We start from the raw sequence: 26,511 nt of genomic DNA, 5'->3' as shown, positions 1-26,511 counted from the left end.
GTGTCTCTTACCTGATAGTATTATCTGAAGAGCCGCTCACTACTAGCCTGTCTCTGTACTGCAGACATGCAATGCCTCGTTTGTGGCCATTTAAGGTGCGCACAAATTCACAGGTACTAGTGTTCCATACCTGTGATGGGAAGGGGGGAGGGAACCACACAGAGACAAAATTATTAAGAAGAGACTAACAAAAACTGGTATCTGCATGATACATGGCTGCATCCAGAATACTCTTAATTGAAGATGCTATCATTAAGACTGGGAAAATTACCCCTCCAATGACTTGTGATTATAGTCCGCAAGTGTTACCATCTTGGGTCACTGTACACAGAAGATTTTTGCCATACCGTATGAGAATTAGCTTCCAAAATCAGGCTTTAGCACTCTTGGGCTATGATTTAGGATCTTGATTTTCCTCAGTTTTAATGCTGCAGATTGGGATCATAGCAGTAACACTTAAGTGACTCCTATCCACTCACCTTCCCTTTTGCCCCATGCTGCCCTCTGACAGCTGTTCGAATGACCGATGCTGAAACAGATTATGGAAGTGGTCAAGTTGAAAAAGAACACAGAAGAAAAAGTCCTTTTTCAACTGCTTCTCTACCTGGATCTGATTTGCCACATAGCTCTGTAAACAAGTTGTGCAAGCTCAACAGAGGAGGTACGAGTGGAAACGAGCAGCGGGAAGAACACTGCTGCTAAAGGAAGAGCTGTGTAATAACTGCCAAGGACTATCACCATCCCTGTCTGGTCACTGTTCCCAGTTATTAAATACACATGGCTGAAATAAAAAGCCTCAAACACCTCACCTTTATAGTTCTGTCACCTGATGCTGATACAATGTACTTGTCATCAAAGTCCACTACGTTGACAGCAGCTCGGTGCCCTACTAGCACCCTCCTCAGGGTGATGTCTGTTGGTGAAGCCATGTCCCACACAGCAATGGAACGGTCTTTGGAACACGTCACCATCATGCCGTTATTGAAGCGGAGGTGCAATACTGCTTCACAGTGATGAATCAGTGTATTCAGCATCTCGCCTGCATTTACGTCCCACACCCTGCAGTTTCAAATTTCAAACCAGAGAGAAAAGAGTTAAAAAAATGTACAGTGGATTTTCTGCAGAGGGAGGGAGGGATGGGGAGAGGTAATTGACTCTCTAGCAATATTAGAGAAGCAAACACCGCAAGTTATATCTACATTATTAAATAGTTCATTACAAGATGTATTATAAAAACCTGTTGATTATGCATACATCGAGACAGTCCAGCAGCCAAAAATCCTGCAATGCAGTTAACACCATAAAAATAACCCAGCCAGGAAAAACGTGTTCTTTAATTAAGGGAAATTAGTGCTGAGGAAAGGTGTGAGATCGATGGCCTTAAAGACTGATGCTTCCTGGTTGTGTCAGCCTACCACACACTCCATTTCTAGCCAACGAGTCCCTAATCATGACCCGTGGAGAAGCAAGTTCAGTGACAGGTTTAATCTTTGACCTCTCTCACAGGACTATCAACTCGAAGGATAATTTATACAGAAGCAGAAGGCAAGATAATGCTTTTCAAACAAATGTAAGTAATTGCCACAAGATGCACCACGAATTGCATTTACCCTGCAGTGCATCTGGTACACAGCTACATTCCAGGCATGTGCTGAATACCCAAATTAAGACAGAGCATTTATGTCAATTTAATGTTATTGGAACCAACTGCTTCAGCTGAAAGATAATATAAGATGAAACCTGGACAAAGGCTTCATACAAGACTTCTAGGATTTGAAATGTTTTAAGCCTTAAAAATGTTTCTTTTGGGCTGTTTGTTGGCAAACTTGTTTTACCCTCCATAAAGAGATTTTTTTTGGCACTATCACACCTGTATCCCAGATACACTATGTGAGAGCACAGAGTGGCTGTATCATCAGGCACATCAGACATTACAGAAGTTAAAACTTTCCTCTTCCAATAAGGCGAGCAGTAAGAAAAGGCAAGATGTGAGAAAGCCTTCTAATATCTTATTTTCTAACTTATGGAGGCTGAAGTGCCTCAACTTCTGGACTACAAATGAGAAAGAAAATGACAATCCAATTACAAAATGCAAAGGAGAAAACCCCACAGACTAAAGACCTGAGCCATTAACATACAAGCAGTTTGCAGACAGGGTTGCCAAACTGAGCAGGAGCTGGAGACCTACTGACTTCTTTGGACAAGTGCATCCCTGAGATCTCAGAAGCATTAAGAGCCCATCTGTACCGTCTATTGGATGAAGCCCCTCTTCCTGAGGAGACCCAAGGAAAAAAAGTGATGCATCCTATGTGCCTCTGGGGTCTGCACAAACATTTATAGATACAGTGGGAAACAAAGTATTTCTGGGCAAGTAGCCAGTCTACAATTTGGCCTGCCTGGCCTGATATGGAAGATGATAGTGCTTGTTACAGAAATCAGCCTCTCCTTTTGCAATCTGTTTAGCACAGTGCAGTTCCCACACTGCCTCCAGGCAGGTGGTATTGCCGAATTCTGGATTTCTGCTAATGATAGGACCCCAAAATCTAGCAGCACCACAAGACTGCATGCATCACATGTCAGGAACTAAATTTAATGGTTATTAGCTTAACAGTGGTCATTTACGCACAAGCACGGTGATAACTATGAAGACCTTGCAGCCATAGAAAAACATGCTAATAGCTTCAGAAAAGGCTACTGACACAGCTTTTGGTTGTCTGTAACTTCACCGCATAAGCATTGCTTGTACTCTGACAAGAACAGAATGTGTAACAACATGGAGAAGACAGACTTGCTCTTTCACATCCAAGTTCATATTGCTATTCACTAACGCATACGTGCCTGTGTTTACACTACAGGTCTTAGACATTCTGGGGTTCTGTAAAATGTCTAGTGGACTTCACATCTGCACAACATGCACCGCAAGTGTTGACTTGAGGTGTCCAGCCTTTTTCTGGAGACTGGAAAGAAGCAAGGTTAGAAAGACTGAAAATAAACATGCTGAAATTTTAATAAGTCACAGGAGATGTAGTCATACATCTTTTGTTAAAATTAAGCCACAATGGATGACTAAACCTTCGAACTTGCTTTGAAAGCTTCAGCCAACTTAAAAAGTTATTCTCAGGGAGAATTTAAAACATTCTCAGGGAGTGTCAAAACATGCAAAACCTTGGTGAAATGCCAGATGGCCTTCCTAAGTCATCTTGACCTTGACTGGCCTTTGTTTAGGTTCTCATTTCTCCTTGACCGTCATTTGCATGGACATCTGATAAACAAGGACAGTAGACCACTGAACAAATATGCTGAACTACTTCATGGAAATGACTGAACAGCACACGTTTTAAGAAAAAATTGTTTCTGCAGCTTGCAAGGCTAAAATCTTAAGAGGCAAACCAAAAGCTCCAAATCATGAGCACACACCTGACTGTTGAATCTGAAGATCCTGTAATGATCACCCGTTCATCGTACTGGAGGCACAGGACAGAACCCGTGTGTCCGGTGAGAATTCGCTTGCATTCCAATGTATTCTTATCCCAGATCTAAGACAGCAAACATTCAAAACCAGACAGCTCAGCAAGGTTTTCATCTTTTAGCACTTACTGGTTTAACTGGTCTGGTTTTTATTATAGTACATGATCCATGGTGCAGTTAGAACACCTTTAATAGTATCTGCAGAGTTTTCTACAGGCTCTTTGGTGCAATACATTAACAGCTTTGATATTACTGGCTTTACTATGAATATTGGTTTTATGCTTCTCATCAGGGTACAGGGCACAGTAATTACATAGCCTATAATTACTGATGGACGAAAACTCCGCTAGTGGAATCTGTTTGTAAGAAAGCAGGGTCTCTTTTGCCAGATAAAAGAGGCATACATGCTGTGCAGGTGTGAGGTGGGGGAAGGAGAAGGCTAGGTTATGAACAAGAGATTGGGTAGGTGTCACTGAAATTAGGACACTATTATTTATGGCATAGGTACTACATGCCTTTAGTATGCCATTCTGGAGCATTCTCACCTTGATAGTATTGTCCCGTAGGCCACTTACGATCTTCTGATCATCATACTGTAAACAGTAAACCCCTTTGCTTGTCTCGCTTCGGCAGTGGATCCTCTGTAAACTGTGCCTCCCACACCGCCAGTTTGACTCTATTGTCTTGAGGAGAGCCAGAAGACAAAACAGGAGTAAAAACAAAGCACAGAACTATCTCCCCTTTTCTTGTTTGTTTGAGAAGACAGTTTTCTTCACACTTTTCCTGCAATCAGGCCCGTACAATGATGTAACTGTTTTCCAGAAGAAGTAACACATGTCCAATTAATTGGACAAAAGCCTGGAAACATACCGCGGCTAAACTTGACTGTTATGTGGAATGGTGAGGGAGAAATGACCTGAAAGCTTTTTTCTGCCTTCAACCTTTAACACCCTGTGACTCAACGACTAAACAACTGAGGAGAAAATCTCAGTTGAGCTCTAGCTAAGCGCTTGTACAAACTTGTCACAACAGTGCCTGAGCACCACTTTTGCCATTAGGAAGCTACCAAAACATGACATTTTGTTCACACTAGATACAAGGCAGCCATGCTCAGCTGCTTTCTGTTGCCCTGGCTCCTGGGATTGTAGTCTTTAGCAATGCACTTTCTCCCTGGCTCAGTTCCTGATGTCTCCTTTATTGGGTCTCATTTGCACTGTGTGGAGCAAAGTACCACGGAACAGAGAAAATCAAGACGGTACAGTGCTGCTGTGACATCTGATGTGCAAGCTGTACAGACTCCATCTGCAAACAGCTCACTGAACAATCCAGCTTCTTCTGTGTCTAAAGGAGCAGTGAAGCATGGGACCTTATAAAACTATCCCAGATCTACAAACTTGGTACAAGCACAGACACATCAGATTTAATGAAATATTTCATTAGAACAAAATATTCTCAGAATTTCAGCATCATGAATAAATCAGGGAGATTTAAAAAAAAACAACCACCCACCAAGCACCACCACATCTGGAAGCTGTTTCTTACCTCTATGTCCTGTATAATTTTGGGGTAAAGTGCTCTGTAGAAGGAGTTGGGTGGTGCAGTCCCATCAGGAGGTTTATTTTTAAATAGATATTGTCCCCTGGAAGACATTGAACACAAATCATGCTTCAGCATTTTACAGAAAGGTCTTCCTGGCATTTTACAAATGGGTAACCACTGTTGAAAAGCACAGACAGATTCATATTCAAACTTAATTTAATCAGGAAGATGGGGTGGTTCCTGTTTGTTTCCTGTGCAAATATGTCAGTGTTGCATTTTGACACTGAAACACTCATGAAAGACCTGCGTCTAGTCACTCAGGGAAGGGAAATCTGTTCTCTGTTATGGACATGAGCCCATTCAACTCAATAAGAGGTGAGAATGGCTCATGCCCGCAATACACATACCCATATCAAAGGTCACCTTTAAAATGAAGTGTACAAAAAAAATAATGAAAGAAGCTAAGGAACCCTCAAACTCACTATACATTCACGGCTAGCTTTCATCTGCATTACCATGAACAGTAACAGTTTTGGTACATTGACATTTTACTGCTACTACTATATTTTGATAAGCAACACTTCATCTGTGGTGCCTCCCTCATTTCAACACTGATTTGGAATACTCGTATCCCAAGCTAGATTTTTGCTACAAAAAAAATCCGTAAACGGCAATCACTACCTGCTGTGTAAAAAACTTTAATTCCTCATCCTGAAGTTAAGAAGCCACCAAACACGGTGTGGAAGCTAGTAAAGCCCACCATGGGCGTACTAACTGCTGTTCTGCCTGGCAACATGCCTCACAAAATGGAGAGAGGCACAAATGTCTCCGAGTGTAATCCTGGCATCAGAGGCACAGAGTTTACACTGGGCCAGCTCTTCATTTCTCCCTCTCTTGCTCCATTATAGCAAAATTAATTGTTCAATACTTCCTTGAGCATTTCTTTCTTGTCCTTTCCATGCAGTATACCTTGAAATTCATTTGAGAAACTGTACCTCAGCTGCCCTGATGTACTTCAACTAGGGAAATCACAATGAACCAAAATTTTTAGGTTATGAGGCAGTAGCAAAATACAGGACTGAATAAACAAAATAACAAATGCTCACAAAAAGAACTTTTGAAAATTCTTTAAATAAAGGACTTTAAGTATGATGCGAAAGAAAGGTGCTTTCCACCTTGGATAAAGCAATCATCCGAGTCTTCAAACACCATGACGAGCAGCCACTTATACGCGGACAAACACACACAAAGAAAGGACTCACGGATGCAGGCAAACAATTAACTAGATGGTTGCCTACTTAATGTGATCCAGTCTGGAAATGCATACAAGAAAATTAAAACTATTGGGCCAGGGAAATGAAAAATGCTTTGGAGATACACAGAATACCTAGGACACGTTCTGGAAGACTTGCAGTTGGTCTACGATGATCTGTATACAAGCCTATGTGCCTGAAAACCTGTCTACTGTTTCTAGATTTACTAGCTGAACTAATACAAGATTTTGTTGCTACCTATAGGCCCTGCCTTGCTGCACGTAGGGTCAGTTGTTTACAGCTCAGCTAAAGGATTGCTTGGAATTTTCCGCAGCATCCCAGTGGCCTTGTGCTGTGGTTCTGGGATAAAAGGAACTATTGTTTGTGGGTTTTGATGACTGGCCAATTCAATCAAGTATTCAGATAGACACAATTGTGCCCAGATTTTGGGCTTCTGTTTTATATTACTCTAAATCTGTGTAACCCTTACTGCTCCCAACAAGCTGTCAGTGAAGGTTACCGTGCTGCGGAATTGTTTCTGTTGCAAACCACAAGCTGCAAATGCTGAAATCAGGCAGCCCATGTGCAAAGTGAGGAGCTGTAAGCAAATAACGCCAGTCATTTACCATTCTGAACTGTCCAGCTAGTCGCCTCCTTGTGCCACGCACAGCTTTACCATTGATTACAAGCTATAAAGCTCTATATGGCAGAGATGCAACTACACTGGATATTTCTTGTCTGCCTCTCTTAACTACCCCGCCATGACTGCAGTTGTATCTTCCAGAGCTAATCAAAGGGCAACCTGAAAGACAGGGCACAACTTGCTCCTGTTGTGTCAAAGCAACCTCCAGGACACAGTGTAAGCCCGAGAAAGAGGTGCAGTAACAGGGTGTGACTGTCCTTTGAGATCAGAAGTAGGATTTTACAACTGCTGTTTAGAAATGTCATGTGTTTGTATGACTAGAAATTGGTGTTAATGTTACTTCAAGATCTGGAAGGGAGCAGCTTGAGAACTATCTGCAACAATCCCTGACAAGATGTAAAGAATAGGTAAAGTTCCACAGAACAGGAAAGAGACAAATGTAGCTCTTGCATTTAAAAGAAGGGAAGAAAGTCTGCCAAGGAAATGGTGGACCATCCAACTCAACTTTGACAGCTCAGCAGTTCTAGAGCACGCAGTCAATCAGATGAGTGCCTAGAAGATGACAAGGTGACAACAACAGACAACACTGGTCAATCCAGTCAAACTAACCTCACTTCTCAAGGGCTATTCTCATGACTTAGCAAGAGAAGTATGATCTTGGAAGAGCTCACAGGTGGACACACATGGCTGGAAAACACATTTACTGATGGTGCACTCTCTAACAGGATGGCAATTGGGATCTTGCCTGGAGTCTGTCCTAGATGTATCATTACTGAGCATTTTCATTAATGACAAAGAATGGAACAGGGAGTGCTTTTATTACCTGGCTGGTGATACTAAAGCTTAGAGAAGCTGCAAGAACTTTGGAGGACAGGATTAAACTCATAACACTCCTGACAAAATGGAGAAATACCAAACAATAAATAGAATCTAATTCAGTAAGGACAAGTGCCAAGTTCATCACTGAGTAACAACACAAGCATGCAAGATGAGGAATAACGGCAAAGTAGAACTTCCACAGAAAGGGTAATTAATTTTATAACAGTATTACATACCACTGCTAACGAAAAGAGCACATGTTCTCTGGAAAGCATAAAATGGAATGCCCTCCATACAGCATGCAAAGCAACACTTCCCACACCACCAAACTCTATTAATGCCTCGACAGAAGCAAGACACCCAGCTGATCACATCAGCCTCCAAGAATGGAGTAGAGTAATTGAGGAGGGTCTAAACAGAGAAACCAAGAATAACAAGAGGACAAGACAACACAGGATTCTGGTTGGTTACATTACAAAACGTAGGAAACATAATCATCTTCCAACATGGAAAAGATCACTGCAAAAAGGAGAATGAGAAACTGTCCTGTGTGTCTGTGTAGGCTAAATATAACAGGCTGAACTACAGTTAGGAAGACAGCCTAGATTTTAGGAAAATCTTTCTAACACTGAAGTTTGTGAAACAGTGGAATTCCTTGTGCAGGCAAGGCCTGGGGAATCTCCATCAGTGAAAAAGTTAGACAAACGTCTGAAATGACTGAAGAGAAACCTGGCTCTGCCTCTGGGAAACAGGAGGGACTAAATAACCTCTCAAGGTCCCCTTCAGACTGTGACCTCAACAATACAGAGCAAAAATACAAGTCCTGGAGAGAACAAGGCACTAAAAGGAATACAAAAGTTACCAATGCCACGCTTGTGTTTATTTTATACTCTTTCTAAACATTACACTATTGGAAGCAGATCAAAACAGTATCTATTTTTAAAGGATGTTTCATAATCCTGATATACAGTTTGTCTCCGGAAGTAAAGGCAAGTAAAACAAAATTAACCATAAAACAGGAGTCTTTGTTTGCAACTCTGTATCTTTTTCTTTTTAATAGCAACCAAAATGCCTGAGCTGTCACTTTTATCTTGTTTATGAAATATTCATACCCAGCTTCCTTTCTGCCAACATCCTAGGGACACCCATGGAAAAGAAAATTATGTATTAAAGGACGTACCCCTGAGAGGGAAAGTTCTAATGAAATGTTAACAGAGCAGCTTCAAACTTGAGTGAGACCCACATTGTAGTAAGGCTATTCCAGATGATTATTAACTAATCTATCTGCATTTCCAAAGTCCCCTATTCTCCATGGTACCTACCCTCAGCTTCCAGTTTGAAAATTAAACAGATATCTAATAGTGAAAATCTGCTGAGGAAAACAAACAGACCTATCAGGAAACAACTAATTCATAGCACATGCTGCCCCACTGCCACCCCTAAAAAAGCTCTTCTGTTCTGAACTGCTGACCAGTTTAGTGTTCCCCTGGGGTGTACATAGCTTCTTAATTTGAACCGAATGACAGCTGGGCATAAAAATCTCAGTCTGTATATCTCACTTGTCACAGTGGGAAAAGAACATGATCAAATGAAGAAGGTGAGGAAAAAGCCCCCACATTGCCTGCACAGCCAGATGATGCCCTAACTCCCCAACACCCAAATTTTGATTTAAGCAACTGTCAGGCTAGGAACCAACATGATGTTTCAGGCAGCTAAATAACCCACATTTGATGGTTTGAAACACTCAGCACCTACTGTCCTGAATGGGGTCAAAAGAGGTGAAGATGCAGTTTCCTCACCATCCTCTCCTCTCTGACAACCCCCTCCACAGGGAGTCTGTCCTGACCATTCTCTCGATGAGCTTCTTCCACAGCATACCATCCGACGTCACCCGGTACCACTCCTTGCACACCAGCTCAGCAGCACACAACGATTTGGCATCCAGGTATGACAGAATGTTCTCAGCAATGTGATCCAATCCCCGAGCTGGGGGAGAAGAAAAAAAGAAAGATTTTTTTTTTGGGGGGGAGACACAGAGTTTAAAACAACTCCCCTTGCTAGTACAAAGATACCCTATCTTTCTATCTCTTCTGCATGCAGAGCTGGACCAAATGCACAGAAGAGCATTTGCAGCTAAGTTCAGGAGTGAACAGTGTTCTCCAACTTCCTTTGGATATAACACAACAAGTCATTAAAAATAATAAAGAATCCAAGAAGTCATTCCAATCTATTTCGATGGGTTTTAGCACTAGGGGGATATTCTATGGATGGCATTTCCAACTCAGCAACGCAGCCCCCAAAATCTCTCTATATTAGGACCATTTCTCATCTCACTGCTACAGCTGTTCTCATGTTCCAACGGCTCAAAAGCTGTTTTTGCTAAAGCAGTAGCTTTTAAACGTAATGAAGAAAAAAATATATATTCCCAATGTGTGCCCTGAAGGGTAGTGGTACCTTTAGACATGGGGGAGGGAAAGATATGCAGATGCACAAGGAAGTCGAGAGGGAAGGAGAGGCTGTGTAAGGAGAAAGCGAAGCAGGTTTGCTAGTTTCATTTATTTTAGTGGGTGGAGGGAAAATATGCACCAAAATGCCATAATTTGCAAATATCTTTCAGTGTGAATACCAGAACTGGCTATTTCAACATGGCTGGAGCAAAATGTAACGCAACTGCCTGGTTAGCACCAAGCAGCCTGATCTAACATCTGTGTAGCTGGGGGCCGGGGAAGGTTACACTATGTTAACTGGATGGATGTATTCAGTAAAAATGCACCCTTACCCACTCAAATCACCAGCAAGACTTCAGAAAAATAAGATGCCTTTTAAATAAGATGTTTCATAAATACAACTTCTCTTGGAGGCTGTTTAATTCACGAGTGAGGTGCACCATCAAGAGATTATCTCACTTCACAGGTCACATTTCACAGGCTTTGTGAGAGTTGTGGTTTAGACCCCATCATCCCTCAAGCATAACATTCAGACCAACCAAAAAGGAAGCATGGCAGATTGGCATTACATGCATTTTCCCTCTGGTTCACATCTGGGACAGAGTTAAATACGTCTTTTCTTGCTTTTAAAACAGCAGCCTCAAAGACCAGGCCTGGCTTGTGACAGCGAAAGAAAAAGCAGCCAGTGCATTTTTATAGTCACATGTCTGAACTTCTGCAAACCCAAACTGGGTGCAGTCAGCTGATTCTGATTAGCGTTCATGAGACATTAAAGGTCCAACCTTTGTTTTCGTTAACCAAAAGATGTCAAAATTATCTCCCAATGCATAAAAATGAGAAAATTCAGCATGCCTCTTCTCAGTCCTTTCAAACATCCTAAATGTATAATACACTTTAGGTGAGACATTCTGCCCAGCGTTTTATGCTTCCATTCATACACGAAAAAAGCATGTGAATGATACCATGCACAACCAGAGAGTGCAGAAAGAGGTCTGACATTTCTTATCTTTATAGATGCAAAATTACATGTCAACCTGCAAAATAAAAGCATCAACAGCCTTTATTATGTATTTAATCTGAAAAGATATATACAGCCACTATATAAACTTCTTTAAAAAAAAAAGTGTTTGTAAATTTAGATTGACTATACAGCAATTCATGGAAAAGGAGATACAATGTTTTAGTGAATGTGAGCTGGAATTTGCAGGAATTCCACGATTTGGTAGGGCAGAAATGGCCATCATATCCCCCCTGTTTCCCCACCCTGACACCTGCAGCCCTAAGCTCTCTCTACTAGGTGGAAATAGCATATTTGCTTTCTTTATCTGTGTCGCTTCCAATGAGCCCACAGACATCTGCAGACCCCCCAGGACATTTACAAATGCCTGCCTGTGTATTACCCATACTGGTGGCTTTATGTCAGCAGCATCACAGCAATAAATTATTTTATACAGGGAACAATCACTGGCTTTCAGAAGCAGGGGTACACTGCATAAACTGGGCACAGTAATCTTCACCCACAAGTCTGCCTCTGACCCACCTGCCCTTTGTGATTCATCAGTAGTTGCACTTTAGATCTTGCTGCAATGAGGTGTTGTAACTACTTCCATGACTGTAAGTTATCCTTTGATATTGATCCTAGACCCTTCGCAAAGAAGGAATACTAATGTTTTGGCCTCTTGTCCTCACACTTACAATAAGTGGATGGGTAGAGCTATTCTGGCCTGGCTGCAAACTCAACTTTATTATTTTGTTTCTTAGGAACACCACAACTTATACCTAACTTGTACTTACACCTAACAAAGCATCACTTCCTTGAAGAAGAGAAATCTCTGCTCACAAAAGTTTTTGCTAAATCCGTGTGAAACATGATTAGCCCTTCAGTCCTCCATACCAACAAGCATGCTGCAGTTATTTCACACATGAAACCCTTACAAAAATGACTTTCCTCATAAAAAATGTTAAACAGCTTGGAAATGCTAAGCAGAGACCTTATTTTTCAGAAACAGAACAAAGTTCATTAAGTACACAGTTAAGCTGTATTTTTCAAACAACCTCAATTCTGTTCAAAGTACTGGGAAAATAATCTGAGCCAATTTTAGTCTACATTAGTAAAACATGCCCATAATTTAAAACTACCTTTAATTCTGGCCATTCTTGGGGACAGTGCTAGGAGGACAGAGATAAGATGCCTCATGATTTTGAAGTAGCTTTATTGTTTTATTCACTCAAGGGGGAAGAGCATGAAAGAATGAAAGAATAAAAGTGAAATCAGAATACTGAACACTTGAGAATTTCAGAAAGCTAAAAAAACACTCAACGAGTTTAGGGGTTTTTATTTATGTGACAATTTAAAATTTTAGGTTGATCACTCTTTCCTAGGCAGTTCCTTACCTTCCCGTTTCCCATTCCCCTCATTAGAAACCTACCTATACTCAGGACATCCTGCACAGACTGCAGAGTCTGCACCAGTCTAATTCCTTGCCATTAATTTTCTCCTCTAGAGCTATATTCACTAGGACATTAACACTTTGCAAATATGCAAATTGATGCAGATACATTATTTAAGCACACAGTTCCCACAACTATTCAAATACTCACGTATTAGCTGCCCGATTTCTATCTGTTCTGCATTCTGAGACAGTAAAATTAGCTGCTTCCTTGCTAAGTGTGAAAAGACCACTAACAAATAAGGTATGGCTAGGAAACTTTGAATGGCTCTGCAAATATTATAACATTTGCCCAAAAATTTCAGAAAAAGGCTTGTAGGATGAAATTAAGGAAGTGCAGACAAGATGGGCTTGCTTGCTTTGATGGAATTTTGTGGAGAAAGACCTGGAAAAATTGTGTATGCAACTATACGCATACTACCACTTTAAAAGTGGGGGAACCAGTGCACTTTCAAAATACCCTCTCTGTTTTTCTGAAACAGAACAGCTCCACAAGTTATAATGCTGCTCTAAGTACACAAGATTATTGTCATTGGACTACTAAAAACTAACATAAAAGCAGGTACTTAGCATAACTAAGATTTTTTTTTAATGCCACAACAGCCATTTGATTATGACCTTAAAAATCCAGTAAGTCTATGTATTTAACTTCATAGCAAAACTCCTGCAGTGCCTTTATGCTTCGCAAAATTCACTATTAAACATGCTTTTTACTGTCTTTTAATCCTAGAAACTTAAATTTCATGTTGAGAAATCCTTTCTGAAGAATGATCAAATGACTGATTGAACAAATTCAGCAGTTCTCCGAAGGTACTCACAGAATATGCCTTTGGCAAGAAAGTCCTCTCTTCAACTAGCTGTTTGAATACCACACCTGTAGTACTTCTTGCTCAGGTCCATCTCAAACTAAGGACCTATGCCATGGGAATGCTAATCTATTAGTTATTTGTCTATCTATCTACAGTGGTATAATCTAATAGTTTGAAAAAAAGACCAAAGAGCCAGGAACTTCTGTCTGGTTCTGAAACTCTACTACTGTATATATGTTATCTCCCACTGTCTCAGTCTTCTCATCTATAAGACAGGGCCAATATAAAACTGCACGTACACTATGTGTGCATTCGGTGAGATACACCCAGTGCCACAACTGAGAACAGCTGGGATAATATTTTCAATGGAAAGCGCTACAGAGGTGCAAAAAAAAGCAATTTCCATCCTTTTTCCATCCTTTCATCTTATGTCCTCCATTCTCTCATATTAGCAATAAACACATAATCAAAGCAATGACTTCAGGAAGGTATTTTACTAGGAAAGACAGACACCAAAAAAAAAAAAAAAAAAAAAAAAAAGCAAAACCTCAGCTGAGCAACCAGAAAGAGCAGTAATTTTAATTTTAAAAACTTTTGTTATTTATGAGTCATTATGGGTACAACTACCTGCCCTGTGGCTTGCAATGACTAGACTTACAATACGTATAGGAGCTATCACTTACTCCTAGCCAAACCATGATGGTAGTAGATCATGCCTTGAGAGACGGTAGGAATACAAAGTAAAACATTGCCACGTTTCACACCAGTATAGAGCATTCCATTCAAAAGCTATTAGCTGTTTTTGCAAACTGACCCTAAGAAGAGACCTCTCCAGCAGGGTAGGCCAGAGTGGAATAGTTTTCTGAAAGACAAGATGGAGAAGCAAGCTCCTTCTGCCTGCAGAAATACCTGGCAGTGCAGTGATGAAGTCCCGCTGTAACATAGGTTTGAGGTATGAGTTTATATGTCCGTGCTGGTAGTGACACATCTGGGAGATGAGGTGCTCCACAAACTCCACCTGGTCAGACTCAGACCACTGTTCAAAATACTTGACGCAGAGTTCCTTCTCCTTCTCATAGCTTGCAGACAGTTTCCTTTGCTTGGGCACAATCATACTGGAAGTGCCATTGGCAAGTTTTGTCTGTAAACAGGAAGGAGAAAAACATCCCAGATCACATATGTGAAAAGAAGCTGAAGTGGTTGTACAATTTTTTTAGGGGGAAGAAAATAGAAGGAAAAAAGCACTCTGATACGTAAAGTTGGCTGAGACCACATATCGCATTTGGTGCTGTCAATTGGAGCACTGGCACCGCGAGCTGTAACCCCTGCAGGACAATGCACTGGCTCATGCCAAAGCTGTACACAAAGGACTCTGGTTCAATGGGAAACCCTGAGTGGCAATTTAACAAACACAATTTTATTTACATTGTGCACACAGTAAAATTCATTTGTATTCCTAGTCTACAGTTACCAGTTACTTCCATGCACCGATAGAAAACAGCATTTGTATTCTGGTTTTATTGCTAAAGAATGGACTGCTGTTAAAATTCATAGGGAATGCATGAAATGGATGAGAAAAAAATTGATAGTACTTTTTCTGAGTATAAAATCATACCTTGAGAGCAAAGCCAGCTAAAACACACCCTGATATTTGGTACATACTTCTTTCACAGAAAAGATTTTCAACTTTCTGAGCACTGTTAATATCTTGTCAGAAAGACTCAGCTCAAAGAAAAGTTTCAAGGAAAAGCAAAACATTGACATTTCAATTTACTACTTGATAGCAAGATAAAATTTCTGTTTTCTAAATGATTTAACAGGAAGAAAAGTGCACATTTTGCATTGCAAGGATATCTTTAGTCCAAGTAAAATTAACTCTGTGGGAAATTATTTTTTCCTATACTGGTCAAACAGTTTCTATTAAATGCTGAAAACACGTGACTATCTCTCTTTCATTCCAATGGTTTAACACCAGACAATAGCATAATAACATTCAATAATTATTACATCCTTTTTATTTACAAAATACATTTAGAGGTTTTCTAAAACTTATAAAATCATTCAAACCAAATTACAGATATCAGAATATATAGAACATTGATGGAGGGATGCTATATTTACGTTCTATGATGATAATTCCAGGCATCAACCTCACCAGGAGACTTTATTAACTTTAAGGGGTAAGGGGTGAAGTAGTACCTAAATCTCTCTGCAAAGATATCTAATTATCTAAAAGAAATGCATGAATTAACTGATTTTACAGGAAAAGGAAAACCACAAAAGACTTTTTTCAGGAAGTGCCAAAAGAGTGGGTTATTTAGAGACCACAAAATCTAGTTACCAAAACTGGGTTTGGAATGCAGGAATTTCTCAGGAGTAAATAATTCCTGTACTTCAATACTCCTCCAACCCTGACAGCAATCCTGACTTTGGAACCCCAAAAATCTTATGATTTTAAAATCTACCCAACTAGTCACTATGTACATTTCATTTTCTAGAGAAAATCCACCTAAATATTCTTTTCAGCATTTCCAGCAGAGCTGCACAGACTTTCCTCTGGTAGAAAAAGCCAGTAATTAGCTGTGATTTTTAACAAGCACTTTCTTCTATTTCTGAATTACGGTTTGACTTTTGAGAGTTCATCAGAACATGGAGATCACACCTTCGGTGCTCATTTCTGCAGCTCAGTGTTTTCAACTTTACTTTTATCCCCACTCCTCCCTGCGAATTTCTGTGGTCAGTAAGATCACGCAAGACAAGGGCTATGGCTGAGCTACACTTTCACTAGTCATCACATTGACAGCACTGACTGCAAGGGGGTCACAGAACCAGTGCTGGGCAGCCGAAAAGAAATACTCTCTCTTGGGCCAACTTTTTAGATACAGAAATCTCTAAAGGGACTGTGGGCATGAAGTCCTATGTGTGAAAGGCTGGACTTTTCCTAGCAACATCCACAGCAGGCAACAGCCTGGCAAAAAATTATTACGAATGGACTGTACTGAACATTGGTCTTAAGGGATTCCGGTCATTTTTGCTGCAGTTAAGCTGCCTACAAAACAGACACCCCTGTAAAAATGCTGGATTAAGACAGCAGAGAGATGCTGTATTCTACAAGCTTGAACTCATTTCATTTCTCATTTCTTTGCTGTGCATCTCACAACAGGCTGTCTCTACAAAGCATTTTTTGAAAACCTATACCTCTGCCTTTTAATTTGAGAGACCATGAAATCTGACTCGTGCTGAGCTGGAGTGGGGCAGACAGCTGATGTGCAAAGACCACAAAAGGGGCAACTCCTTTCATGGGGTGGTACCACGTTCTGGCTTTTCCTTGACTCCTGAGCACCCTTCTCCCAGCAGCCTTCAGCTCCCCATTACCTCTAAAACATCGGTTTGGGGTATCAAACAGAAGTTGCAACATCTGCAAAATCAAGTTACAGCTTATGTGCCTACAGATAGATGGCTTAGATGGGATAAAACAACCCATTCTGCCTGGATCCCAAGTGAATACAGGCCTCTTGGGTGGGAATTGTAAGTAAATTACAGAGTCCATTGACCAACACTTCTAAGAGCTCTAGAAGTCAAACTCCAGGTTTATATAGTGGTTCTGCTAAGAAAAGCACTATACATGTTACAGTGTTTATGTCCGGATTAGCAGGCAGGGGAACACTATTTCTCAGGTTCACGCATTACTTTAGCTGCATTCTGACAATGTCAACTTGAGACCTGGTATGCACCCTTGCCTGCTCTATCTTCCCACCAAAAGGAGTGAGGACAAGCCCAGAGGTAGCTATGGTGTGCCCAGCAGGTCCTGTGGTCTACATAAGCAGGGGACCAGGAGGACAGGGCAAGCCACAAACCCGTCAGTTCTGCAGAGTAGAGACAGGCAAACTCACAGGGCTCCCAAATCACTATACATACTCACATGCCTCTGCCAGAACACCTGCAGCTATGCAGTTTAGAATACAATTCCAGAATTTCAATCTGAAGATTCCTGAAAATCCACTGGAAGTTCAGTGAAAAAGACCTCTTATTAAAAAAAAAAAAAAGCAACACCAAAACAACAACATTAAGAATCTGTATTATTAAAGCACCGGGGGGAGGGCAGTTACTATCAGTAAGAGAATTGATTTGGCTTCCTGAGAAACCCTGATGACTCAACCATTCTGATCAACTGCCTCAAGTTCACGACAAACCACCTCAGAACAGTAAAAGCAACTATTTCCTAGGGCTCACCACCATCTACAGCCTCTTCCCTATCCTCGTACAACAACCAGGCCTCACGTGAAAAAGAAAAAAACTGTCCCACACGCCATCCACAGTGCTAGGATAAATATCCATCCAAATTCACTGTATACAGTCATGCTTTTTATAAGTTTCACCTCCAAAAATGGCAAAGAAGATATAAGCACTGGTAGCCCATCACCTGGGAGGAAGTTTGGGTATAACAGAGCAAACTACTAACTCAGCACAGATAAAGCTTTTCTGACTCCCTTTTGACAACCCCCTGTAAGCAAGGGCTGAGAGGTGCCCCAGCTGGCTCTAGGCACAGCTACTCATCTGCAGGAACAGTAGAGGTGTTCTCCTACAACAGCGTGCCTGAGCGAGTAAGCTGTGCCAGGAAACCCAGGGGATTGAGTGCCTCAGGTTGGTACTAGCTCAGGGATCTACGTACTATGCTCCACTGCAGACCATAATTACAAGACCATTTCTCCAAATGGCTACATTTAACACAAAGCACATTTGTATGCCCAGTGAAGTAGAAGAGGACTAATATATGAAAGGACTTTAATCTAAATAATGGCTTGCAACTATAGGAAGGTGCAATATTTCAACGCAGATAAATAAAGCCTGGATAAATCTACTGCTCTGCATGTAAAACAAAACAGCCATGGTATATAAGAGCTGTAACCTATATATAACAACAAAGGCTACTTTTGGTTTTGTTCAGTACAGGGGACCAAGGAGCCTCATAAAGCACAGAAAAAACAAACACAAGCACAGTTTTCTGATTCTAGCACAGGTATAGTGTTTCCCCAACCATGTGAGTGGTCACAGCTTCTACATACTTTTAAAAAAAACCACCATGTCCTCTAATCATTGCAGAGGACTTTGTTAAGGCACTTCCTACAGGGTGGATGAATTCAGGTTGTATGTTTCTTATGGTAAGAAGACATCTCTTGAAGTCAAAGGAAAAGAGAACCTGTCTCCCAGAATACTGAGAATGGCTTAAATGATCCCAGCAAGGTTTGGGACCTTCTGAACCTTCAAGACATCTTCATGCTGAAGCTCTGAAAAGACTTAGAGCTTAGACCACCACTGCAAATTTCTCAGTTTTTCTCTAGACAAAAGGAAGGGACTTCCCTTCAATCTTGCAGCACCAGCAGGTCATACTGAGCTTCTTTCCTCCTTCACAGACTCACTGGGACTTCAGGCTCTTACACAGAGAGACGTCTCCTACTGCTTATCTGCAACAACAGCATTTCACCTCCAACTGCTTGTGCCACCAGTTGTAGTTGAGTCACTGATCTAGACAGAGCCACCTTAACAGGAATTTTGGATGGGTCTTAGTGAAGGGGAGGAAAAAAGAGGACATAATGTTTAATTATAAGAAATGATTGAAATAGGCACAGACATACCCCGGGTGCCTCTGCACTGCAGCAAGCTCTAAACTTGTTATCGTTAATGGTTTAAATTTCACTGTGCTAATCATTTCAGGACACAAGCCTTTCTTGATAATCTAATGAATTATTCCAACATCCTTCAGCAAAAAAAATCCTTCATGACAGCACTAATTACAAGACGTTTTCCCAGTGCTTATGTAAAATATGACAGAGCAGCAGCTTAGGGAATTGCAGAAAACTGCTTCTAATTTCCACTGAGAAACTGACAAACACCTCTCTTTCATCTCTCCCAGCTCTCAAGTAAGATTTAACTTTCTCATTTAGTTAATTACCGAGTGAGGATCATCATTTTCCCGGATCGGAGCGGCACAGAGCCTTTATCGTGTTAACTTGTGAACTTGATCGATGGCTGCTGCTAAAACTTAATAACTTCACCCCCTGGCAAATTGTAAGATAAATATAATAGGAGAAACTCTGACAGTAAAAACCTGCCAGAAATGAGCGCTGTGTTTATGTTTCTTTGCAGGCAGCAAAAAAACAACCGACAGCTTATTACTGGGTGCGTGTTACTTATATTTAAAAGACTCCAGGCAGTTAACTTTCTGCGTACTGTTCAAACTTTACTCACAAGATAAAAGACACTGGGGGAAAAAAACAAGCAATGGGATGACAAAGAAAGGAACCATGGAGGTGTCCAGAGTAGGGGCAAGATGGGAACTTCACAATGAAAGCAAAGCCACATTTGTCTCTGTATCTTGAATATTCTTCAAGATTAATCACACTAAGAATAAACACAACAGTGAATCCAGACATGAAACTAGTTTCAGCAGCAGCACAAAGCTCAGGAATTTTGGAACATGTTAGAAGCTGTGTGGGAAAAGTAGAGGGATTAAGAAAGTACCAATGTGGCAACAAGATGACTCGGTCTGATGCCTGTAAAGCTGCTCTTAGCCAGAGAACCTCAGCATGGTTGGCTTTTCCAAAGCTACTTGTGTGGCCATGAAACTGCTACAGCCCATGATGCAGTATCAACCACTCAATACCACTCCAATGCAGCAATGTTAACAAAAATGGTGAAACAGAGCTGAGAATGTATGCCAGGCCTCCATGCTAAAGGGCAGAGCTAGTTATTTGAGATTCCTATTGAAAGGGTGTTGTCTGCATGGCCTAAAGGCAGCAGCAGCGTAATTAAGAGGATACAGGTTCAATTTCTATGGCTGTGCTTCCTCTTTTTTAGGCTTGTAATTACCAAATGCTGCAGAACGGATTCCCAGACTGCCAAGGCTAAGTAAAGAGGAAATAAGTCCTTTGCAGCTCGTTACTGGCAGCTTCCTATTAAAGATATCCTTTGCTTTGAGAACTGGGGGGTGGCAAGGGGGTGTTTCATCATGAAGAGCAGGATCTCCTGAGCCTAGCACCTGAAACACATGAGTAGGGTAGTCAGCTCCTCATTTTTCTCATTTGCAGGATGAACCTGTTTTTCCAGTGTTTGACTTGACAGCAAGGCTACAATGCTAGGTCATTAAACAACTCACTCCATTTACTTTTATTTTAAAAGCTCAGTTTAGAATCTACCCATTTCTGTCCGCCTCCATCTCACATAACAGTCTCTGTGAGGTTAACCATGGGTTTAGCACATATATGGACTTACTCGCTCAGTACTGAATTAGTTTCCACGCTGGAAAGCTCACTGAAACATTCTGAAAAACGAATGTAACCCAGAAGCAGATGATCATCAATCACATCTGAGAGTCAAAAAGAAAGCACCATGAAAGAAACCACAGCATCTTTACTATTTATTTTCAAGAGAAAATTCAAAACACACGCTCAATCTGAAATTAACAGTCTCCTGGAATTTTGACTGTCTGGGGCTTTTAGCTGCTTGTCCACATTTGGCTTCTAATCACCTGCAGAAAAACTTTGATAAGAAAGGATACATCTAGATGAAAGATCAGTGGAATTATGCTGGACACAGCAGCCCAACCTGCTGCACTTTCTGAAATCCTGGAGGGCCAATAGTTTTCAGAGGTACCATTCTAAGTACTATGGTGACAGCCTGGAGGGCAAGTGGCTAAGGATATTACCTCAGACACAGAAGAAAGGGAGAAGGCTGGTTTGGTTTAGGGACACAGAAAGCTGCAGACACCAGAGAAGTAATGTGCGGAGTCTCACCAGGGACTGGGGAGCCAGGGCTGAGCCATGGGCACCTGCACAGCAGCTACACAAAGAGCAGCAGTAATACCTTTGCTGGAGAAGATGCTCCCCTCCCACACTGCTACACAGTAAACAGCAACAGGGAGAGGAGATTAAAAAACTATTCTTTTAAGCTAATACTTAATGTTTCAGACAGACTAATAAAGTTTAATTGTCTGGAATCTTGTAGCTCTTACTGTAAACTTTCCTTTGATATAGGTCTCCCATCTAGATTTTAAGTATCGGCAAAAGCCTCCAAAATAAAATTTCTCTGATGCCAGCAGTGGATGTGAACTGGGAGTCCCTCTCCTCCTCCTCCCTTATCTCCAAGTTGTCTTTGCAAATAACAAGCAGTGATGAGAAATCTGCTTGCATCAGCACAGCACTGGCATATGTTACTTTCCCAAACTACGATCCCTGACCAAATGCCTATCTAGACATACGGGGGGGAGGGCAGACGCCATCACTCTTAAAGAGCCAGATTTCAGAGCACACCTTTTATTAGCTGTAAAGTGATCATACACAAATTTCCGAGCAGATCCTCCAGTAACAATAAATCACTTCCAGTGGAAGTCACCAAAGGATATGCTTTCTTCCTTGGTATGGCTACCAGAACCAGAGTTGAACTGCTGGGACCATTACATGTTATTACTGTTAATGGAGAAGGACTATGCACATTATCACTTGGAGAACCAGCCTACTAAAGTCATCGGGTAATGGCCAATAGCAGCAAAGGGCTCATTTATAGCAGGCAAAGGCACAAGGTATGCTCTAAGCAGCAGTTTCATAGTTTTCTGGAACAGTTGCTTCTGTTTTTAAAACGCCCAAGCATGATCTACTGCGTGACTGAAGTTACTCTTTACAGGTGTTATTGTTGATTTTCTTTTTGCTCCAAGTACTCCCTTAATTCAGAGAGAAAAGCACCCAGGAACAGGTAGGTGGACTTGAGTGATCCAAAACATGGCTGAACAGTGAAAACTATATTACAGGGAACAACACCTAAGTAGAAGGGAAGAATGACCCAAAAGACTTGTTAGCTGCTTTCAATAAACTACTGTGATTTTCAAAACACTGTGATTCTATATATGTAAAGTTTTTTCATCAAGAAACACAAGCCCTCCAAGATAGTTTACCCAGTATTATTTTCCATATGTTTCCTCCTTGGAGATGCATTTTGCCACCAACATCAAAGAAGGCACAAGCACACCAAACTACCTGGCAAAGGCAAAGCGATCAATTCAGAACTGGAGGTCATGAAGACACATGCTGGAGATCATACACCATTTCCCAGCTGCAGGAGTTCAACATATTTCCAGGTGTACTGGAGAGACGCAACAAGCAAAAATGCAGCAGCATTCTGAAGAACCGCAAGAATCACGTACATGCTTTGCTCCCACTGCAAATGTACTCCTTAGATCTGCTGGCAGAGTTGGCTACATGAGCACTCCCTAACCTGTTTCAGTCAAAATAAGCTTGTTAGCAAAGACCTGCTATTTAAACTGTCTACGCTAAAACACCTCATCTTAACTGAAAGCGGGTTTACAGTTTTGCTGACAGATCCTGGAGGGCAGCAACCTGCAGCAGCCAGATGAAGGCTGAGTGGTATTCTTTTCCACCAGTACAGCTAGATCTAGAAGAGGACAACTCAGCAGCTCACACTGGCTGATACCAATACTACTGCTGTTAGCGGATACCACAGAGGCAGCTGTGAGAGGAAAAGTTTATTAAATACTCCTGCACAGTGTCAGGTCAAAGCTGGTCAGTGGGCTGCAGCCAAAATCTTGACAGATTTTGCCTTGTAGCCTCCTTTAACCTCTAGAAGATTATCCCGTAAGTCTCACTCACTAATGAGCACTGTCTTCTCGAGATGAGCTGTTCTGCTAACCTGGCAGTCAAACACTACCTTGGTGGCAAACTGGGCTGATTCCCACGGAGGACCGCTAGGATTGCTAGGGGAGCTGTATGCATTTGGCCTGGAGAAGACTGGGGGCTCTCCACTAGCCTTCCACTACCTAAAGGGGTGTTACAGAGGAAAGTGAGACAGAGTCTTCTCAGAAAAGCATCACAACAGGAAGAGGGACAACAGGCACAAGCTGTAGCAAGCAAAATCCAGGTCACTAAGAGGGAGATTTTCAAAATACAATTGGACAAAGTTCCGAGCAAAATGAGCTGGTTGTGGAAGTAATCCTCGTTTGAACAGGCAGCTGGATTGCAGATCTCCAGAAGTCCCATTCTAACTTAAAATTTTCTATGACTTAAAGATTGTGTTCGTCCATTCTTTCCACTGGCATCTGGCAAGAGATTCATGACCTGAGCAACAGACTCCAAAAATACAAGCTAAGGACATTCTCTAATGAACTCTGTATCTTCAGAAATTTCATTAGGTTGGGTTAGGCCAAACACTGTTGGTAAGTGATGTTGATAAGTGATAAGTGGTAAGTTGATAAGATATATGACAGAAGGCAAGAACTTGCACCCTTCACAACAAGTGATCAGCTCTGACCATAACAGCACTTCAGGAAGGCATATTCAGTTTCACAGCTAAGCAGACTTTGTCCCTATCAGCTGATACTCAAACTGCACAATTCAGAAGCCCAAGTCACAGACTATCACAATAGGGATTCCTCCCTGACTCAGTGCTTAGCCACCAGTAATCTTCCAGAAAAAAACCCTCCAACTAAAAGAAGGAGGGAGCCTTCCAGTGTTCTACTCCCTATGGTAGACTCAAACTGGAATTGTTTAAATATAAGCAACATAAAAACCCCAGTAAATTGTGGCAGAACAGGTCCTTCAACATACTGCATTTTCCACATAATATTCTTTCACTATAAGGTATGATTCTACTATTCCTTTTAATGAGACTAATAAACAGTGAAAATAGCATCAATCTACCTGCATTTCCCTTTCTGTAAATACAGGGTAAGTTTTCCTTTCTTCTTTTCATCCCACTTCTGAGAGTTACTTTCCTGTCATATCAAGAATGTTATCAGTGTGGAGCATACAACGTGAGAAATTTCTTCAATCCTCATGCACTGATGCATCCCATTGTAAATCTATCTAACAAAAACCAACCCTTTCTTTAATTTCTACTATAATTGGCTAAACATCTAAGAACAAATTACATGCTGAGTAAAGTAGCTTCTCCTTACAACAGTTTAAAATATATTCTCTTTTAAATATCAGTAGGTCTTCTAATGCGAAAATTGTCCTCCTTTGTGAAAGGAAGGGAATATTAGACTTTAACATTGCATGCTATTTAATAATAAACACCTCTGCAATACCTCTCACTTGTTTCCTTTATTTTCAGTCAGCTCACAATAGCCTGTATCAAGTCTAGTGTTAGTATACTCAAAACCACACTATTTGCATCTTCTCATCTAAGAAGAACAATATGGGATCATGCCTGGAAAAAAAATACGCAACCTCTGATACAAAACAAAATTAAACATTAAGAGAATTCAATGTTTCCTACCACAGACCAAACGAACAGATGCACCATTCATAGCCTGTTCCTTTGATCAAGGGGTTAGAGCTCCCTCTAGCACTCTCGAAACAGAAGAGCCATAGATGCTAAGCTGTGACTATCTGGTCTCATCCAAAGCAGTCTTGGGTAGGGTTGTCCGTAATTTTTATTTGATTTACTTCTTGCTGTCACATGAATAATTAAGAATACATCCACTAGTCTATCTGAAATTCAGGAGAACCAAGTGTCAGGAGAAATTCACTCTATAACTGAATAAAAATACTCAGATTGCTATAATTAACTGATCTCTATTTTAAAATGTAATTTAGGACCAGCTGAAGGATTATCATGTCATCTGTGTGTACAACGTGAAATGTAGCAAGAAACAAAATGAAAAAGTTGTTGAAAATTTTCAGTTTTCACAGCATAAAGAAGTCTTGCCATCTCACCCTCCCTTGCAGCTGACAAACATCCCAAAGCAGCTGACAGGCCGCCTGCAGTTGTGAATTACGTGTTTCTATTTTACCATCAAATATTGAGTAACGCCACTTAAGTAAAACTCAAAAGGTGTAACTCTGCTGAGTTCTGCACAACGCTGAAGACAGAGAAACATCTCGTAACAGAAACAGTGTCAGCCCTTTTCAATCATAGGTTATTATTTATTAATTCTTGATAAACTGAAAGCTGGCAGTACAATGTAAATATGAGAAAGGAAAATGGGAGACAAGTCCTTTGAGTTTTACTTCTAACTCTCCCACTGCCTTCTTGCACTGCCATAGGCAAGTCACTCCATTTCATGAGTCTATCAGTTAAACAGATGTATCCTAACAGACTTAACACAGCTCAATGTAAGCGACAAAACACAGCTCAATGCTGAGAACATCTTTGGAGGCCTCTGCATGAAAGGTGTTTGGTGAAGGCAATGCTACCAGGTGACATTGCACCACGCTCTACACAAGTGCAAACTTCCCCTCAAGTGCCAGTGAACAAATTTGTGACTTAAAAATGAAACAAAACAGACTCATTAAAAAGGCATGGCCTCGACTTCACCAATTAGAAAAAATGCAGCTGTACTAATTGTTTCAGCAGCCTTTCAAAGCAGAATCAAAAGTTGAGTGTGTTAAGAAAAAATCCCACCTTGAGTTTTCTCAGACTGAGACACCGCATCCAGGTACCACTCCTACAATCAATACAAACATGGAAACAACTCACACACCCCTGAAGGTAAGTGCCCTAGGGAGGGTGTGCTTCAGTTCAGTTCCTTTACACATCGAATCAATTTCAACATGTAACCACCAGGGGACTTCTGAACATTGCTTGGGTTTAGAAGTTTGCAATGTTAATGTCAGTATGTGACAGATGAGGAAATACAATAGGATGTGTTAGGCTATCCACAGCTACGTTTTTACGTCTATGACAAGTCCAGTAAGAAAGACCAGAAGTAACTAGACCCAAGTAGATGACAGAAGCACCTGACAAAAACTTCCCAGCATCGCCCGCCGGTGTCCCTCAGTCCCAGCTGACAGCTGTCCTTGACATTCTGAGCCCGAACTCCGTACACAGTCCTGCTGCTGCACCCAAATCCTGAAACACAGACCTTCCCTCCCACGGTACTGATGGCATACAAAGTCCTTCCTTTTATCCCCTTAAGAGGACCTGGAGAAAAGCACTGGCAGTAATTTCTTTCTCCCCACACCTCTCGCATGTGGCAGGAGAGGATTACAGTCCGATACCTGACCTGTCCAGCAACAGCCAAAGGACATCTGAAGTGAAAGCGAGACCTCTGCAGTTGTGGATCGGTTAGTG

At 41.2% G+C, this 26,511-nt stretch overlaps 1 protein-coding gene across 8 annotated transcripts in view; it reads right to left on the bottom strand.

The window, feature by feature from the left end:
• Positions 1-26,511, bottom strand: part of BTRC (beta-transducin repeat containing E3 ubiquitin protein ligase) — a 119,852-nt gene that overhangs the window by 12,786 nt on the left and 80,555 nt on the right. For all 8 annotated transcript variants that reach the window (XM_055720128.1, XM_055720126.1, XM_055720131.1 and 5 more), the window contains 7 exons: positions 14,338-14,569; positions 9,522-9,708; positions 5,011-5,107; positions 4,014-4,151; positions 3,418-3,536; positions 810-1,059; positions 12-130 (listed from right to left, as the gene is read on the bottom strand). In XM_055720128.1, coding sequence (XP_055576103.1) covers positions 12-130; positions 810-1,059; positions 3,418-3,536; positions 4,014-4,151; positions 5,011-5,107; positions 9,522-9,708; positions 14,338-14,569 — 1,142 coding nt within the window. The remainder of the gene's footprint in view (positions 1-11; positions 131-809; positions 1,060-3,417; positions 3,537-4,013; positions 4,152-5,010; positions 5,108-9,521; positions 9,709-14,337; positions 14,570-26,511) is intronic.

This window comes from Falco cherrug, chromosome 9 (assembly GCF_023634085.1).
Source record: "Falco cherrug isolate bFalChe1 chromosome 9, bFalChe1.pri, whole genome shotgun sequence".
NCBI classification, from domain to species: Eukaryota; Metazoa; Chordata; class Aves; order Falconiformes; family Falconidae; genus Falco; species Falco cherrug.
This window is presented reverse-complemented; position numbering and strand designations above follow the sequence as displayed.